General features: G+C 38.1%; 2 protein-coding genes across 2 annotated transcripts in view; both read right to left on the reverse strand.

Moving 5' to 3' along the window:
- AGBE (1,4-alpha-glucan-branching enzyme) overlaps positions 1-12454 on the reverse strand; it is a 31900-nt gene extending 19446 nt beyond the window's left edge. The window contains exons 1-7 of the mRNA XM_089249334.1: positions 12192-12454; positions 7290-7459; positions 7085-7200; positions 5272-5394; positions 3425-3569; positions 2650-2740; positions 417-626 (exon numbers count right to left, since the gene is read on the reverse strand). Coding sequence (XP_089105460.1) covers positions 417-626; positions 2650-2740; positions 3425-3569; positions 5272-5394; positions 7085-7200; positions 7290-7459; positions 12192-12292 — 956 coding nt within the window. The 5' untranslated portion in view covers positions 12293-12454. The remainder of the gene's footprint in view (positions 1-416; positions 627-2649; positions 2741-3424; positions 3570-5271; positions 5395-7084; positions 7201-7289; positions 7460-12191) is intronic.
- A 2670-nt stretch (positions 12455-15124) lies between these two features.
- Positions 15125-19465, reverse strand: LOC149070237 (leukocyte elastase inhibitor-like). Its single transcript, XM_089250228.1, has 2 exons — positions 18748-19465; positions 15125-15783 (listed from the first exon to the last, which is right to left on the reverse strand). The coding sequence occupies exons 1-2, from the start codon at positions 19420-19422 to the stop codon at positions 15238-15240; spliced, it is 1221 nt and encodes a 406-aa protein (XP_089106354.1). The 5' UTR covers positions 19423-19465; the 3' UTR covers positions 15125-15237.
- Between the last annotated feature and the right edge of the window lie 776 nt (positions 19466-20241).

Here is a 20241-nt window from a genome sequence, read left to right on the forward strand (position 1 = left end):
CAATGTGCAACATGACCAGAGGCAGATATCGGAAAGAAATTGTGAAAAAATAATATCAATAGAGCATACCAATGAGCAATGCCTCCAATGAAACAAAAAATATACCCTAAAGGCAGCAGTTCTCAACTGGTGCTCCACGGAGCCTCTGTGTGCACTCCCCAGGGGCTCCACGGCCACTCGAAGAAAATTAAAAAAAAACAAATTTGAAAAAAATAGTTACAAATATTTTTAAACAAAAATAAATCAGTAACTTTGATGAATAAATAAAAAATAAGCAAATGGGGCTTCGTCATCAGAATTATGTACCAGAAAGGGCTCCACGAGTCAAAAAAAGTTGAGAACCGCTGCCATAAGGTAATAAAAGAAAAAGATTTTATTCAAAAATTTACAAAAAATTCATATTTTTTTTCACTTACTGTGAGTAATCGAAGAGTCTACTGCCCCACAATGAATGTTCCCCACGTCCTTTATCATGAAAGAAACAAGAATTGCTGCCATCAAATTGGTTGAGACCATCTAAGACATTCTTCGATGCATGACTGTGAACAACATCCAGCAACACATAGAGCCCATGAGCATGGGCATTGTCAATGAGTTCCTTAAGCTCTTCGGGTGTTCCAAAACGACTGAAAGTTTAAAAAAATATATATTAATGTAAAAACTACAAGAAATAAACTGCTTTAAGAGACCAGTATTATACTAAAAACTTTACAAAGTTCCTTTATAAATCTTGAAAATGTAATCAATAAGACTATAAACTATATACCAATAATCTATTGGTTGTTTTTTTTTTCTTTTTCAAGTATTTTAAAAGATCTTTTGCCAAACTTTCATAGTGTAATACCGGCTTTAGACAGAAAGAAGCACATGGTGACCCCTTTCCCCAACAGTCAATTCTTGCACAAACAATGGTGTTCTGCTGAAAGTGGTTTACACAAGGGGGAAGAGTCAACAAAAAATATTTGGGAACCAAGTGCTAATAACTTTTCAGCTGCTAAAAAATGCTTTAACAGTAAATACAGTGAAACCTCGATATGATATTTTGTGGATAAAGAAAAAATATTGTAAAGGGGTTATCATGATATTGAGAGGCAACATTATCACGTGCCACTAAATTTATGTTGCTGTTTGCATTTTTTCTAAATCAGCGTTGTCAGTACCATCAGAAAATGCACTTTCGATTATTTATTTGCCACAAAAAATTTCATTTTATTAGCTGATATACAAAATTCAGTTATATGTATTAACCCTGTTTAGAGGTGTATTACACAAAAACCAATAAGCGAAAGACACAAAAGTAAATGGTACTCCTAACCATATCATAGCCCTCCGTATATCAATGAAAAGATTTTAATAGGGTAATCAAAGAAGACTGGGCTATGCTGGAAGCATGCATATGTGTTGTGAACCTAACCCGAACTCTGTTTCTGTGTAATGCGTGTTATGTGTAGTGCTGCCATCTCCCTCAACTTTTCCAACTATGAGCAAAGTGTAATGATTGAATAATTATATTGTTGTAGGCCTGTTGCTCTCTGGACTATGAGCACTCGACCACCACAAGGGAAAATAAACAATACTGAAAACTTCCAACACTTTTGGTGATCAGGTGATGCCCATGTCATCAGACACACTCAAAAGAACAAAAATATGCGAGGAGTATAAAAATATATTGAAGGATATTTCAAGAGAAATATTAAAAAAACAAAGTTGTAATGGTTTCAAAATCTTTAATAAGCTATTGTTATAGAGAGGTTCATCGTAGTAAAGGATATTGTTGCATCAAGAGGAGTTTGACACCAAACTATAGGCGAATCCACAGAAAGTTTAGAAAAATATCATTGTACAGGAATTTATTGTTATTCTGACATTTATATCTTGCTTTATAATTTGAAATTTTGGAAAATCTCATGGAAATTTTAAATTGAATCAACAAACTGATATTGTAGATGTTACTGACATCACATATTCATACTGAAATACAAATGCATAGTGATGCCTTGTTGCATTCCGATGCAGGATTTCCTAGTCACTGACCCTGCACAAATTTCTCCAAGTCCTAACTTGACAATTATCTTCGAAGACTCAAAGGCAGAATAGTTATCCACAGACAGCAAGGGAATTATTGGAAAAAATACAGAGACCAGAGAAGTTTATGAAGAAACGTTAATATTTAATCTAGAGAATTAGAATGAAGATTTAGAAATTGGTCTGTTTTCCATTCTTGTTAAGAACAAGGAGACAACACACCAATCAATGAACTACAATAGACTCGTGGTAATCCAGCCATGTGCTAATCAGGCCTGTCCAGTGTAATTCAGTTTTTTTAGACAGGATTCCATCCAGCATAGAAAAGAAAACTTGTCACGAAATGTCTGTGCACAGTTTATATAATTCAAATGGGTTTTTTTCAATTAACTTCCAGTAATCTGGCACATCCTGGTTTGATATATGCTGTATTAGCGAGAGTTCTACTGTACTTCAAACCAATAATGCAGCTCAAAAACTTTCCGAAAATTTGATTCATGTTGATAACTCTTAAGGGCCATAATGACTTCGCATTGTTAGAAAAATGTATACAAAATAAAAAAATGCACTGCCATATTAGATTGGATGGCCTATGTTTCAAAAATGAGCAGGTAAGATAACTACCTAGATGCAGCAAAAAAACTTGTGACTTGATAACCAAAACTTCCGTAATATGCATGCTCCATAACAGCCATCAATTGGATTGCATTATAACCTGCGCAATAAGAGAAAAAATACATTTTTATAATACAGTAAATTCAATTCAGATAATTCTTGATTTCTCCTTCCTTCAACTTTACATATTTTTTGTATGATTTAAATATGTTAATCAGATTTCTTTTTTTAACTGTAAACCAGTGAAATAACTATAATAATAGTAATTCTTCATTTTGTACTAGGCCAGTGTTCATGATGCTAAAAATTTTACTACACAGAAATAACTGTAATCATTTAATTTATATATATTCAATTTGCTAGGGATTTTGATTTCACAAAAGTGGGCGTGTCCTGATGGTGTCGGATAATTTTATTCTTGTGTATATAAGTACAACCATACTTTTCTTTAGCCTGAAGAATTATTAAACAGCAAAAGCTAACAAAAATCATGAATATAAACAAAAATATTGCTTTTTTCTTTTAATACCATATATTCACCAGAAAAAACATAACTCTGAAGTACAGGTTAATAACGAATAGGGTAGTATTAATATAGGTGCAATTAACAATCAAATACTGAAGCACCAAAACATTTTTTTTGTACGTCATCAGTAAGAATTATTTTAAATACTCTTTTATTAATTTTAAATTTCATTGAAAATGTATTTTGAAAAAAGAGTAGCCCAACTGTAATAAAATTTCAAACTGCATGTGATCAAAATACAAAAAATAAAGTCTCAACCTTGGTTCTTTATCCTGGGAACAACATTTTTGCTGAAATGAGAATAACTTGCGACTTTTTGTTCTTCAGATGAAATACCAACATGAGCTTCATAAATTCTGAAGCCCTCTGGCTTTTTAGGTTTGGTATGCTTGAACACATATCGCTGTAAGAAAGAATAAATCTTTCAGCATTCAGTCACTTTCAAGCGTAGCAAATAGCAGGGCTGGAAAAATCCCAGGCACTAGGTTGCCATAGCAACTAAAAACTTGGTATTGAAGCCTAAAATGTTCTTAGTGTAGTTACTAAATTGCAGGCTGAGACATGCTAACATGAAAGAGGGTCACTATATCCTGGAAAAAAAGTCAAAAGAAACATTATTTATCTTTTTTTTTTCAGTTGAAAGATGTTTTGGCCCCTAAAAAAATTGTTCTGCCACCTACAATTTTTTTTGTAATTTGTCCAGCCCTGACTAAAAGCATTAAAAATCTTTAAACCACTCAATCAGTCACCTATAATTTTCAAGCCAGACTGGGTAGACCAGCGTTTCCCAACCTTTTGGATTTCGCGGCACCCTCGGGAGTAACATTAGAAACTTGGGGCACCCTTCCTTGAACCCACACAAAGCACAGTTTATTACAACAAAAGTCGCGTTTGTGTGAGGTGGATGTATGCTTGAGTAATAGCAGTCTATTTCTTGCTTTGTATTTTATTGCCGCCATAGCAGATATATCTTGCTCGGACAGATATGATGTTGAAAAATGTGAATTTTAATTGCTTTCTTCATTAGATTAGGATACTCCTCTCTCAGTCTAAGCCAAAAAGCAGTCACCGGCCCCCTATTTCTTGTTGAACTTACCTTTGAGTGTGGAATAGGAGCAAAGATCAATAAATTCATCCTGTTCACAAGCAGTGTGTTTTCTCCGCATTGTCTGCGAAATCAAATGGTGAGACAAACCAGTTGAGATGCTCGATAGAAAGTACATACCTATTGCATCTTGCAATCTTGATAAATGTTAAAAAATGAGGATTTTTGAGATTATTCGAAGGTGATGTCACTCTCCACAATTACTAGGAAGGTTTCGACTGTTGGCTGATGCGAACATAAACTCAAGAAAGAAAATTCAACTAGCCTTGCTTGGAATCGAATCCATGTCCTTTCACTACGCCAGGAAAGTGCCCTAGACCAATAAACTACAAACCCACTGAATCCTCTTTCCTTAGAGCTTGTGTGCGCTGACCCAACGCCATCTATAGCAGAAAGCTTCTGCGCAAAGCTCATGTGACGTCACTGAAGAAGTACATTTCACCTGTAGCCATTGGATATAGCAGGCCAACGCATGTGATATCTTTATCTTTTTTGCAGTATATCCAACGGTTATAGGTGAAATGAACGACTTCAGTGATGTCACAGGCTTCGCGCGGATTCTTTCTGCTGTAGATGGTGTTGGCTGAACGGGGTCGTACACTGGCAGCCAGACTTAACTCAGGCCAAAGCTCACATTTCTCACACTGTGACCAGATGACGACTTATCCAATGAGTCTGTCATGCATGAGAGTAATATATTAATTCGACTTAATTCATTTTTATTTTAAGACCTTAAGTGGACTAATATTTTTTTTAATTTATCTCCATAATATCTCGCAGCACCCCTTAGGCGATATCGTGGCACACCAGTTGGGAAACACTGGGGTAGACTATTGGTCAAATGAACATAATACAGCTGTGCATTATTCAAAAAAGATGCGATTTGCTAATTTTAATGGATATTAATAAATTTCAAAACATGACCATGCAAAAGTATACCTATATTATGTATGGGATTCACACTTTTACAGTTTTCTAGAAAAAATACTTACCTACATACCTCATGTTGGGGAGGATTCCAAAACCGCTGGTCGTACACAATGGCGTCTTTAGGTTGTACCACATAATTTGTCCAAGGTGACAAACGATCCTCCATCTTTCCATTAGGTGTCAAAATCACCAGCTATAAATTTAATATAATGTTATAATGTGCTGAAAAACTTTACCACACAAATTTCTTTGAAACAGTTTTATAATCGCAAGTTCTTTTTCAAAAGTACAAAAAAAACATTAAAACACATGCTCATAAGCACTTTTGCAAAGCAGCCATGCTGAATAGAAAAAGGACCGATCATATGATCAATACATGAAAATTGTATTTGCTCATTACCTGGGCTCAACAAATTCCAAAGTGACCATAGTGACTAAGAAATTGGTGTTGGTGCCTAAAAGTTTGTACATGTGATTAGTACATTGAACTCTGAAAATTATAGTAAAATTTTCATAATTTATGGCAGCATGTCTACTGACATGGAAAAGTTATAAAATCCGAGAAAAGTAAAAAAAAAAGAATCAGTTGATTAAAAAAAAAATATCTCTGAACATTCTCCTTGGCAGAAGAAAAAGACTGGCTCCTAAGAAATTGAATAGACATTGTTTTGGTTTTTTTGGTCTACACCATAAATAAAATACTTTCTGAAAGAGACTTTATGATGTTTCTCACTTGATAAAGTTGCAGAAACTTTAATTTCTATATATAGTCAAACCTCATTAGTGCGTCACCCGGTTAACACGTCACTCCGCTTACTGGGTTACTTTTTAGAAGTCCCAATTGTACTCGGGCAGGAATTGGCGCAGATATGGCTTACTCCGTTTAACAAGTCACTCTGCTTACTAAGTCATATTTTTGCTCTCCCAAGAGTGACTCATTAACGAGGTTTGACTGTATATACAGTGAAATCTTCCAACAACGACGAGAAAATATGGCCATTATTGAGAGCATCCCATTGTTAACCTTCCATTTAGCACAATTCGTTGATCGCTGAATTTGTGAGCAATGTGCTTGATGGGACGCACATTCAAAAAACACCTAGTGAAGTTCATTTATATAACTGCCAGGTGATGGGTGATGAGCATCAGTGTTAGGGGGTACCAATAGAAGGAAAGGAAAAAACATGTGATTTCACATAAAACCAGGTAAACAAATTTTATTGTGGGAGGGGGGGGGGAGGTGTAACATAGCCGTGCTGTGTCTGTTAGATAAAATGTGTCTGCAGAAGGAAATCAACAAGAACCTCAATAAAATTGTTCTATGTCTAGTATAATTTTTTTTAAATTGACACGAAAAAACTGTATATTGTTATCATGACCCTGATTGTCCTAGATGGCAGGTGGTAGTCACACTGAAAGGAAAAATATAGAATAGTTGTTCCATGAAAGCATTTGGAACTCTTCCCTCCAGCCGTTGTAATGGAATGATTGCTATAACGTGGGGTCATTATAACAAGCATCAACTGTATCTCCATTTATTTATTTGTAAATGTATTTTCCACCAGATTTCTTCCCAATAGATACACCATTATAAAGTTGATTGTTGTAATGATTTCAAGTCTCAGTCAACTTAATAAATTGATGGTAGCATTGCACATAACAATCATGACACAGAAACAAACTTCACGTTGAGTTTACAACAGGGACATTAACATGTACCAATTTTTTAGAAGTTTTGCTCATGTAATTTACATTTAGTCAAATGTTTTTTACCCTAAAACCATTTTTGCCCGTGTTTTTTTTTTTTTTTTTGATGGGACGAAAATACCTTTTTGTCGGCAAAATGGCCAACCCTGTATAGAAACAAATCACAGATAATCTACCTTGATATTACTGTTGTGTGGAATAGCACACGACCCATCTGCATTTGGTGGTATTTCAAGCTCCCATTTACCATGTTCCAGTTGCTTGAAAGGATGAGTCGTTCTCTTCCAATCATCTGTAAAGTAAATGTCATGATTAATAGCTCTACAATATATATTTCACTCAATCACTTGCTAAAATATTTCAGTAAACAAACAAACTTACTGAAATCTCCTCTCAGGTACACGCCTTCGGCTGCTGGAGCCCACTCCCTGCAAATAATACTGTTGTCTTCCCTTACATGGATACCAAAATGCTTGTAAGCACGACAAAATTCTTCCAAACCACCTTCATAATCGCAGAACTTTCTCAGAATATCTGTAAAACAGCCATACCTGAAACATATGATTATAATTAGTTTCAAGTCGAGGAGAGGAAAAAACTATAAACAAAGAACAATCGATTCATAAATACTATCTTTTTCTATTATTTATAACGCATGCATACCCAAATTACAAATTCCACAACAGGCAAATCGCCCAACTAAGATGCTGGAAAAAAAGGTGCCCATAAAAAATATGGATGTCAAATATAACAACCCAATATTTAAAAGCATATACGTATCACAGGATAATACACTGTCAATAAAAACATGATTAGGATTGTCTTAATTTTAAGTATGGATAGCTTTCTACTATGTCTATCCTACTTCTTTTTGAAAGTATCAATTGTGCTCGGTATTCATAACCCCCGGAGGTAAGCTATTCCATTCATTCACAACCCTATTAGAGAAGAACTCCCTGCGATATCACAACCTGGAATCGTCCCTTACAAAACAATACTGGTATCCCCTTGTTGAAGCAGTTGTTTGACTGTGTATTAGTAACTCATGATCCAACCCATTCAAAATTTTAAACACTTCAATCATATGCCCTTCATGACATGTGCATTCTTCCAATGTAAACATATTTAAGAAATCAAGTCTTTCTTCACATCTCACACCTTGCATGCCAACAAGAGCAAGCGTAGCTCTTTTCTCCCCCCCCCCCCAACCAAGTCTATGTACGTATGGTCCCAAAAACCTTACAGTGTACTCTAGTCCAGAGCGAATAAAGTCCTGGAAAAGCGAAAGAATGACTTTGGGGGAAAGCGCAGAGACCTTTTCAGAATGAAACTGAGCATTCTATTTGCTATACAAAAGGGAAACTCTCCTTTTAGTTATTGAAATGTGAAGAACAACGGACTCTGCCTACTGGCTGTTGATCGATACGTTGGAGGAAGGGAAGGAATGGAATACATTTTCTTAGGCATAGCATCATAGTAAAAATGCTTGGGATCGTCATTGCTGAAATAAGAGGGTTTTAAGGAGGCGAGATGTATCGTAATTGCCACTAAGATGGTTAAGATTAAACAAATAATATTCAGCTTGCAGAAAAAATTTAGCTCTTACACCATCAGCAAAAACTGCTCTAAGCAAAATATCACCCACAAATCGAAACTTGTACACCCATGGTTTAAAGCAGTGGTTCTCAAATTTTTTGGAGAATGACTCCCCTTTGAGCGGGATCCACAGATAAATGTTGCCCAAGGCAAGGGAGATGCAGGTGACCAAAGTTTGAAAATCCCTGTCCTAGGAGGTTGCGACCCAAAACTAAAAAATTATTGGTTTTATCGCCACGGCTCTCCCAAGGGCGACAGCGCTTCAACACTGGAGCCTGGGAAAATTTTCATCCTTTTTTTACTTTTTCACGCTAAATTCACGAATTGACTATAAAAGAGCTCGTGAAAGTCTGGTCTGGAGACCCACAAATGATCCCAGCCCAGGGGCCCTGATCAAGGATGTGGGACCAGGAGGAAAATCCCTGGAGGGGCAAGAAAGAAATTTTTGAGAGTGAAAGCTTTCACAAGTTTATTTAAAGAGTAGCAAGAATGTAAATTTAAGTTTACTGTGAGTGTGAGCGTCTGAATCAAAGTTCACTAGGGCTGCAGTGATGCAAAAAGGTCAAGAACCACTGGTCTAAATGTACTCTAAAAAAAAAAGGGTTCGTTTTTATTAATACATCGACAAACTCTCATCAAATATATATTGTTTCTGCCATTCTATGAGTATTCCGAGCTATTGTGACTGCGTTATAGACTACTAGTACTAAACCATACATGTATCTCGTCCATATTCCTCTACAGAACCTCTAACAAATTGGTACATCTTGGAATGCGTGAGAATGTGTAGTGAAACCTGACGTGAAGTTTGTTTCTGTAATGCTTGTTATGTGTAGTGCTGCCATCTACCACAAGTTTTTTCTAACTATGAGTGAAGTATAATGATTGAATAATTGCATCTTTGTCGGCCTGTTGCTCTCTGTATTACACATAAACATAGATGCAGAGACTGAGCCCCAATAACTAATGAACATGCAATGCATCACTTCCCCTTCCTCCATTACGTCCCGTATATACGGGATAACTGAATGAATGCCAGAACTTTGCCACTGGACTTATCCTGTCGCCAAGATCTCTTCCAGCCCAGCTTCATGGCAGAGTCCGGAACAAATATATACGGGATAACTGTCAACTTTCAGCCCTTCCAATGTTTTCTTCATATTGGCGCCTCTGCACATAACTAAAAACATAAATAAAAGTGAATTTCATTCTGGAACAGACGCAGTATAACCCAGATCTCCCAACAACACAAGTCACTAAGGCAGACATAATGTGATGCTGGGTTGCTTTAATTTTTTTAGATCTTTCCATTCCAGGTGGCAATAGTAATGTGGGCTATTCAAATGACGTCGCCCTTTCTGCAACATTTGAAATAGCATCATTTCGTTTTCTATTGTATAGAATAATTTAATTAATAATTTAATAATAATTTTAATAATATTATCATCGCATCATGGTCTCATGAGTAAGATTATTTTTCCGCCAGGTTGTATATCTGATATATTTATTCTTTTTATTTTTTGTAACTTTTCATGTCTTCCGCATTCTCACTGTCATGAAGAAGCATCATTATATAAGTTAATTGGTGATTTTTTTTTGGCATCCATAGTGGCAGTTATAGCCTTGTCGATTTTTCGTCGGGCGTGTTTGGCACTGAAAAAAAAAAGTAGTGAAGGGGATCTGGATTATACTGCATCAATTCCAGATAAAACTGAAGTGGCCTATTTTCAGATCACCTGAGTGACTCAATGCCACATTTCCAGATAACTTAAGTCACCCCTGAGATGTTTCCAAACCAATGAAGTGACCCGCAGTACCCAAAGGGTTGAGCATCCTTGACCTGAATCATTGTTTGTAAATGTAAGATCAAGAATGAAAGAACAGATATGATCTTGATCTTACATTCGCAAACAACGATTCAGGTCAAGAGCGCTCAATCCTTTGGGTAGTGCAGACCACTTCATTGGTTTGGAAACATGTCATGGGCCACTTGAGTTATCTGGAAATGTGCCTCGAGTCACTCATCATATCTGAAAATAAGCCACTTGAGTTATCTGGAATTGTGCTGCGGACAATTTGAGTTATCTTAAATGTACTGCAGGTGATTTTGGTGATCTGGGAAAGTGCCAAGGGCCACTTGTGATCTATAAAAAAATCCTGCGGGTTGCATAAGTCATCTGCAAAAGAACTGAGCCACTTAAGTAAACTGGAGGTGTGCTGCAGGTTGCTAAAGTGATTTGGATATGTGCTTGGGTGTCGCTACATGATCTGAATATGTATCGCCGGCACCTCAAACAATCTAAAAATGCAGCAAGAGCCACTGAAATACTCTGCAAATGTGCCACAAGCCACTTAAGTGATAATCTTTTGTAGACCACATATGACCCATGGTTTGAGCATGTATGGCTTCGATAAAGATGGCAACATGAAGAAAACATTGGCAGGAAATCGAATGTTGTCAGTTCTATATATACTGTACAGGACTCAATCCCTTACGCAGGCAAGTGCAGATCTAAAGAAAGGGTGATCTTCCCTTCCAAGAGCGAAATGATATATGTGGAAAATTTTGTCCCATAAAATATAGGATGATCAGATGCACCTGCACAATGAGTCCCTTTCCCCAAAGTAGAATGCTTTGCATTGTTCTTCAACGAGCCCTCGGCTGACTAGAAATGTCCTGCGGTAAAAAAATCTCAGTTTCCTGTAATTTTTCGTTTAAACTCTTCCAGATTGTTCTGTGACATGTCACAGATTTTCGCATATTTTGCTTTGAGGCCTTCTCCGACATATTGCCCTAGATCCACCTGCCTCTGCTCTATTCATGGCTGAAAATGTCTGCCTTGGCTTATTCTCTCCTGTTTCTGATCCATTCGTAGCTGCAGATGTCTACGTCACTCATGCACAAGTCCAGTGGAGGAATTGGGGTGATGGGAACGGTCACCTCTCAAATAATATGGGAAAATTGCCTATCCCGTAAAGTATGGAATGATCAAATTAACTCACACAATTCGCCTCCTCCCGTCACATCATCCTGGATCCACGCGGGGCTGAAGATGCCTCCCCCCACTTCATTAGCAGCTATGAGGAGAGAAAAGGCAGACATCTGCCTTCATACATAGCTGGAGATGCCTGCTTCCGCAACATTCCTAGCTGCAGAATGGAGGAAAAGGCTGACATCTGCCTCGGCTTCATACGCAGCTGAATATATCTACCTAGGCTCTGTTTGCACAGCTGAATATATCTGCCTAGGCTATGTTTGCACAGCTGAAGATATATGGCTGCTTCCACTTCATTCACAGCTGAAGATGCCTGCCTCCACTCAGGCATGGATCCAAAGGGTGAAGGGTGGGGGATAGGAACAACCATTCCTCTCCCAAGATCCGAATAACACGCAAAAACTCTTCTATCCTGTAAAATACAGGATGACTTGAATAATTTACAGGACACGAAGGGAGTGGTACTTAACATTGTATATTCATTAATTGTCATTGGGGGGGGGGGCTCAAAAAGTCTCAGCACCCCCCCCCCCCCCATCTGGTTCTGTCGCCTACGGATTTTAACTAATAAAATCTGTAGTTGCATATAATTTGTAATTTAAATTACTAACGCGAAGCACTTTAGTTCACTTGATGATTCTTGAACCCGTTTCTAAAATGTCATGAAATTTTGAGAAGCAAATTTGTTTACCTTCTACGAATTTCACCTTCGAAGGGTTTCAAATATGGATCGAACTTGAACAAATTTTCGATGTCCGGTACAATGATATTTTTATAATCCGGGGCGGACATTCTTGAGAAATTGGGGAAACAGTTCCAATGCGATATATATTAACACGATATATATAACAAGTTATATTGAGAAAATATATATTGGAAGGTTAGGAGAGAAGAGAGTCTTGGGAAGAACCTTTGAAATCACATTCACGCACCGCCGCAGGGCACTCCACCACTGGAAATCAAGGCCGCGTGTGCGATAAGATAAACAACACCTCGGACGCGTCGCTTTCACGCTCGAACCAATCACGTTCGATCTCTTATTCGGATGATATCAAACGGTTCGAATGATACACTATTTTTATTCGTTGATTCAGAAACATGCGCGTGTCGACGTCATTGCAAGGTCGTTTTTTAAAGGGCATCTGCAATCAATCTTTTCATCGCGAAAGAAAAAGTAAAATAAAAATAGAAAATCCTTGAAAATACAGATTGACCATATTTTTTAAAAACAATTACGGGACATTTATTATCCTATATACAAACACGACCACAAGAAAACAGCCAATTGTGGAGGAAATTGCCAAATCGGTGCTGAAATTCCTAAAAAAAGATTACCAATGGGAAGAAATAAAAAAAGACCTTCCACACAAAGGGGGGTGAACTTCCATTAACGATCAAGGACGAGACATCTCACCCAAACTCAAATGGAATAAATTCATTCTGGCTCTCTCCATGTTTTTTTTAGCAGTTTTCTCATCAATGCAAAGCTTCATTGTAACCCTATGTGTGAACGGAAGTTTTTCCTCCTCTTCTTGCGCTTTCTATATACAACGAAACCTCGATATTGTACGATACTGTGCGGACTGATAAAAAATATTGTTGTAGAGGGGTTATATCGTTATATCGAGAGGTAGCATTATCATCAGAATTTGCATCAGATCAGCACTGATTTGTTCATTGATTGTTTCTGAGAATACCCAGAAGCGGCGACTCACAACCTAGTAGCACAACGATATAGTACAATATCTGGACCGTATTGTAATGTATCGAAATGTCAGAGGAATATCAGATGTCATAACTACGATATAGAACGATCTTGTCCTATATATGGTACAAATTATTTATGATATTAATTGATCAAGTCTTTAGTTTTTCAGTCGAATATGTATTTGATTCCGTGTGAATAATCTCTACTTTGAAGGACAACAATTTGGGACAATAAATTATTTTAATATAGTTTGAAAAACATAGATCTATATCGGAACCTGACAATCTCGATATAGACCTGATGTAGATCTATCAAAGAAGACATAGCTCTATATCCTGAACATGACATACATCTATATCGTGAACCTGACAAAGATGTATATCGTGAACCTGACAAAGATCTATATCGTGAACCTGACAAAGATCTATATCAGATTCTCGATATAGACCTGATGTACATCTATCAAAGAAGACATAGCTCTATATCCTGAACATGACATACATCTATATCGTGAACCTGACAAAGATCTATATCAGATTCTCGATATAGACCTGATGTACATCTATCAAAGAAGACATAGCTCTATATCCTGAACATGACATACATCTATATCGTGCACCTGACAAAGATATATATCAGATACACAATATGCTGATATATCAACATATCGTGTGCCTTTAAATAAAAATATTGCCTTCAAATAAAAATTTGGAGAAAATTTAAAGTCGATCGTACAATTTTTTGTTTAAATGGAAATTAAAAACGTTCGAATGAATAATTTTTCATATGATAATTTTGATTTTAATAGGATTAATTATGTTGATATATCAAAATCATTTCGTCAGTTATGATTGAATCCTTACTGTGTATGTTTCACATCGTAGATGTTGGTATTTTAGGAGGAGCAGAACTTATCCACCGTAACTTTAATTGCGACTTTATTATTGCACATATTTTTTAATTTAGAAAAATTTGCTCTTGTTTTTGTTGTATATGTGTGTGTTTTTCTTAAAATTATTTATTATTTATTTTTATTCTTCGATGGTTTCATTTCTTATCCTACTTTGAGAATTTTAACTTTTTTGTGTTGCATATTTTTTATTTTTTGTTTTATTAGCATAAATGAATAATTTTCAAAAAATAATTAATATACTACATATGGGTTCCTTTTCATCTCTGACTATGCCTTTTTTAGCCAGCACGATATCGTGGCCCGATATAGATCTATATTGGAAACTGAAATTTTAAGATATAGATCTATATCTTTGTGCTGCTTGGGAAAGAAACGGGTTTTAATTGTTCGAAAGACGTCCATATTTCCTTTCAGAATTTTTTTTTTTCACAATGTGTTTTTATTCCCCAGAATGTGGAAAGTCCATTGTAAGCATTTAGAGGGTACAGGTCTGCCTATAAGAAATATATATATGGTGCACACACGTAGTACTGTATCAGCTTTTTCGATAATTCCCAAAAATTTTCTTTCGTTGTGGTGATTTGCTTGCTGGTTATGCCGTATCCACCGTTCGTAATGGCTTTTTACTATATGCCATTGCGAACGGCTGTGTATGTAAGCTGTGTAAACCAGCCAAATGAAGGTGCTGGTTAAGAACTGTCGGTTCTAAATAAATGAACGTACTGCGCTCCTGGTGGCTCGAAGTGTACAAGGGTCACCTACCGGGGCAATTGTGTAGTTACTATGATAACTGACCAGATGGAAGTGAATCAGCACTCTGAATAGGGGCACAAAAGCACCAATGGAAAGAACTATGCAATGGATCAACATTCATTCAGACCGTTCTCATCCCCAGAGAAATAAAATAAGACCTTTGTTCGAATATGAGCTACATTTGAAGATCATTTTTTCATGTAGGTTGTATGAAGTAGACTATATTTAAAATAGACACCACATAATAACCTAGGATCAAATCACTCCTTTATTGCACTTGTAAACACAAAATAGTTCACATATTACGAACACAATGCCCAAAATATGAGGGAATGAGACCTGTTAGGTGTTATGTTGACGGTTCTATGGATCAGTAACTCTGCCAGAAAATAAAACTAGTCCGTTCCTCTTGTCAACGATGTAGACCAAGAAGGGGTGGTCAGCCACGAATTCGATTTTCACCAACGTCGCTCCTACGCCGGCCACTTTCGTTGCAGCTGCCGCTTCGGTTCCTTCTTCGTTGACGTCCAAGACGGCCTTGAGGATAACGGAAGACACTGACAGCTTGCCGTGGTCGCTTATCCCCCGGAGGTCAGAGGAATCGGCTTTGAACAAATCCCGGATACCTAGAGCGATCAAAGCATTTTTCAATTCAGTTTTGTATCGGAGGCTGAATTTCGGGATCGCTACCGTGTCCATCAAACAGTGTTCCAATTTGTCGAACACGTCGCAGAGTTCAAATGAGCTCATCGGTGCGTCTGAGAAGTCCTGATCACTACGGGGCAAGACCAGAAGCATGAAGATGTCGCCGCCTTTGTAAGGAAGCTGTAGGTACTTGTACCCGGTATTTTTGTCTTCGTGGAAAAAAAATTCCGGATTGTCGTTTTTATCCATTTTCATCATTTTTACCTGAAACGTGAAGAAACAAAAAAGTGACGTGCATAGTAACGAATTTAGGCATTAGACAAAATTAATTTGGAACAACTGAACCAACGGTGCTTAACGTTTAGGAGAGTGCACTTCATTGATGGTTTTTCAAATGTGTAGCGGGCCACTTCGTTGTTGTGAAAACATGTCACGGCCGCTTAAATGATCAGTAAATATGGCACGTGTCACATAGGTGATCTGTAAACGTGCCACTTGTAACTAAAGTGATGTGGAACAGCACCGTGACGGGCTGAGTGCTCTGGGACTATGCCGCAAGCAGGGCCGAACTTGGGCAGGTGCGAAAGGCACGGCCGCACAAAGACGCTAAATTTTAGGGGCAGCAAAATGATCTGATTGCATTTTAACATGAAAAAGTGACTACTTTATATTACATTTGACTTGGAAAAAGTAATAGTTTAAAAAATTCAGACATCGAACCCTCTGGCCTAGAGTTTGACAACCTGTTTTAGAGGGCCACCAGGCTGTTTTTGCACCCGGCCTTCCTTAAGCCCGTCTTTACCTGTAAGTTATTGAAGTGATCTGGAACCCCCTTAATCGTTACAGCGGCAATCTCAGAACATCTCGGGTTTTTAAAACTCTTTCAAATCGGCAACCCCGAGTCCACATACCGATGTAAGTTTAATTCTCCTGATAACATGTTACCCTCCCCCTCCCCCTTCTGTTTACCAACTACCAGTGGGCGGAGCCAGCTTTTGTTTAAAGTCTGATAGTAGAAGGGAGGAGAGAAAGGATGTGTTTCTTTTTTCTTCGAGGTTGTATACGATTATGCTTATTACAGCATTAAGTTTCCCCCCTCCTTGTTGTATTATTATTATTTTGTATTGGAGGGGGACACGCATTTATCAGCTTACGAGATCGGGGAAAGATATTCTTCTTGAAAATAGATGGCAATTTCTAGAAGGTTTAGTGATTTCCAGCGTGGTAGTTATAATGCGCATCAGGAAAATTTTAAAAACTGCTTAATGGGTTGGGTGATCTGTAAATACGCCGTGCATTACTCAAGTGATCTGTAAATGTGCCACGGGACACTTGAGTATCTGGAACTGTGTCGCAAGTTACTCAAATGATCTGTAAATAAGCCGCAGGTCACTTAAGTGATTTGGAAATGTGCTTCTTTGTTCATTTTTACAAAATTAGGTTTGAAGTTGCGGGCCGCATCAGACAGCTCCTAGAGCCACATTGAACCCGCGAGCCATTGGTCGAGCATATATGATCTGAATATCAGTATCAAAGGGAACATCAGCAACACAACGCATGCACTGAAGCGTATTTACGAAGGGGGGTTAGCCACGACAGCAACTAAATACTTTGTCAGCCGGGGCAAGCACTCATTTTGGTTCCCCAGGGGTGCCGAATTCACCCTTTAACTACTCCTTCTACACCAAACGGGGAACCATCCTTTGGGTCAAGCGCCCGTAGTACCAGATCTGCACGCACTCCAGTTGGTCCCTGGGATTAGCGGCTTATAACTCAAGGCTTCTTCTTCTTCTTAACCGTACATGCATCTCGTACACATTCGGAATTTTTAACGAATCGGAATGTGTTCTGAGTGAATGTGTGGCCCTAACGTATCTATGTTGTAGAGCCGCGCTTGTTTTGTGTTCATGCTGCCATCTGTCTTCCATTTTCTGGAGTAAAGATGGAAAATGCCTGAATTTTCATGTTATGCCAGTATCGTGTTGTAGGTCTGCATAGCCCAGGGCTGCAAATTATGAGGGGCCGTGAATTTGAGGAAAGAGTTGTCAAGAAAATTTATAAAATGGTAGGAAGAAGGCAAAATTTGTATAGACCACAGGCGAGCTGAGTCGCTTGTGCCCAGAAAGAGAGACACTAGGTCAATGAGTGACTCAGAGAGTTTGCAAGCATGTGAGTTACCTAGAGGACAAGCAGGGCCACAATTAAGGGGGAGGGGGAGCAGGTGGGTCTCTTGCCCCGTGTGCTGGACCCGAGGAGGCGCAAATTTCATTCTGACAGCTCTTTTTCAACATTACAAGGGGGGCGTCAAAATGCACGCTTGCCCCGGGTGACCAAGCATCTAGTTGCGGCCGTTAGGACGACAGACCAGGTCCGAGAGTAACCAAAAGAGAGGCCAAGAAATTCTGCAATCATGTTAATGACTAAGAGAGTTTGCAAGCATGTGAATGATTAATTGAGTGACAGAGAGTTCGCAAGCATGTGAATGATTAATTGAGTGACAGAGAGTTCGCAAGCATGTGAATGATTAATTGAGTGACAGACAGAGAGTTCGCAAGCATGTGAATGATTAATAGAGTAACAAAGTGAGTGCAAGTATGTGAGTGACCGAGAGAGTTTATAGGCATGTGAGTGACCAAGAGAGTTTGCAATGATGTGAATGACCAACAGAGTTTGCAATGATGTGAATGACCAACAGAGTTTGCAATGATGTGAATGACCAACAGAGTTTGCAATGACCAAGAGAGTTTGCAATGACCAAGAGAGTGTGCAATGATGCGAATGACCAAGAGAGTGTGCAATGATGTGAATGACCAAGAGAGTTTGCAATGACCAAGAGAGTGTGCAATGATGTGAATGACCAAGAGAGTTTGCAATGATGTGAATGACCAAGAGAGTTTGCAATGATGTGAATGACCAAGAGAGTTTGCAATGATGTGAATGACCAAGAGAGTTTGCAAGCACGTGAGTGGCCAAAAGACGGACTAGCAAAGGACTAGAAATCAGGACCGAAGTCCAACATATCCACTGAAAAATTTCTGCCAACTTATAATAAGTTATCGATATTTGAAGGTGTGCGGACACAAATTTGATTTCGGGGGAGTCACTAGTCCAGTTCCATTGAGTGAACATAAAATTAATTCAGTTTGATGTAACATTCTAATTACTGTTCATTCGAACATGATTAGCATTCGTGTGCGCTCATTAAAGGTAGAAATATGAAGCACCCACCTGTTTCTTTTCACTGCCAGTCATGTGGAAAGTGCCATCGTACGTGTGGTTCTCGTTGAAAGGCGTCTCCCAGAAACCCTTGAAATATACGGCATTCAATATTATGAATTGCGTTGAAGCAGGCGGTGTTTTGGAAAGCATCTTATCTATCTTGCCGTTAGTAGCTTTGGCAACCCATTCATTTATTTCTTTCTTGGCTGCTTCACCACCTTTGATGAAATCAAACTGCTTGACTATGGCTTGTCCGAAATCTTCGAATTCGCTTAAATACTCTTTTTTCACGGGAAAATCCTTGCGCAGGAAAAGTCCGTTCGCAGTTTCCAAACTGTAATTGCCTCTCGAATTGTTCAGAAAGTTTCCCAGAAGGGTCTTGAAAGAGTTGTGAAAGCCAGACAAAATTAGGCCGTCGCGATCCAACTGCAGGGCGTTTTCGATTTCAGTAGCTGTGTTTTGCTTCGCACCCATGTATGTCATCACGATCGCGGTATATATGCTGAACGGAGATATGAATAGGTTCCCAGTCTGGTCCAGTTTTCTGCTCAGCTCGAAACCGAAGTCGTTTATGTTTCTGATCAATGTGCTGGATGATCCACACAGGTCTGATGAACTCACGGGTGTTGATACCAGGATTTGCAATAGAGCGGGTACGAAAATTAACGCGTTCAAGCACGGCATTTTTCCTCTGCTCTCTTCTGAAATATAAACGAGTGAAGTCTGGAGTTATATATAAGAACAAAATGCGCAATTGAGTATTTGCACAATAGAACAGAACGACTAAAAATGCGTGAGTGTGCTACGCGTGGAATCGCATAATATTTGAAAAGGTTGTCAGATCGAAAGAATGCGATTTATTGAATATTCAACAGCGTTTCTGCTTCACACAAGTATACGTCAAAAATTTTTTTGTTTTAGAGTTGATTTTAGCAACACGGAATGCTGCGTTTATGTTCTATTTTTTAGATGATTTCTGATTGAAAACATGAACACCTGTTCCTCACTGCCTATTGCCATGATTTCACTGTAAATTAAGAAATTCATATATTTCGTTTTTGAAACAAAAGCATGAGGAAACAGGTGTGAAAGTCACATGCTTCTACATCGGTGATTCTATAAGTGGGGCCCACGTCTCCCAAGCGGATAATTTGAATTTTAAGGGGAGCAATTTGAGAATGAGTTTATTTTTTTTTAAGGGTTGGAACTATTTAGAACTCCGACATTATTTATATAAGTTCAAATTTATACTTTCAAACAGCTTCTTTTGATGTACTCCTTCTTTTAATTTTCCTCCAAGTGTTTTCTTTGGAAGGGATTTAACCAGGGGTTCGTAGCGTTTTGTATTCCACGGACAATTTGTGCCAGTAAGATGAAGTCCGCGGATCCCCCGTGCTAATACAAAGAAGAAATTTGCAAGACACGGACCCCTTTGCAAAGTAATACTCTGTATGTGTAGCAATGCAAAAGTAACAAGCTCATGGAACCTCTTGAAGGCTCTTC

Source organism: Pholcus phalangioides, unplaced genomic scaffold (assembly GCF_987345545.1).
Source record: "Pholcus phalangioides strain wild (caught in Gottingen) unplaced genomic scaffold, Ppha-v1.0 ptg000022l_1, whole genome shotgun sequence".
NCBI classification, from domain to species: domain Eukaryota; kingdom Metazoa; phylum Arthropoda; class Arachnida; order Araneae; family Pholcidae; genus Pholcus; species Pholcus phalangioides.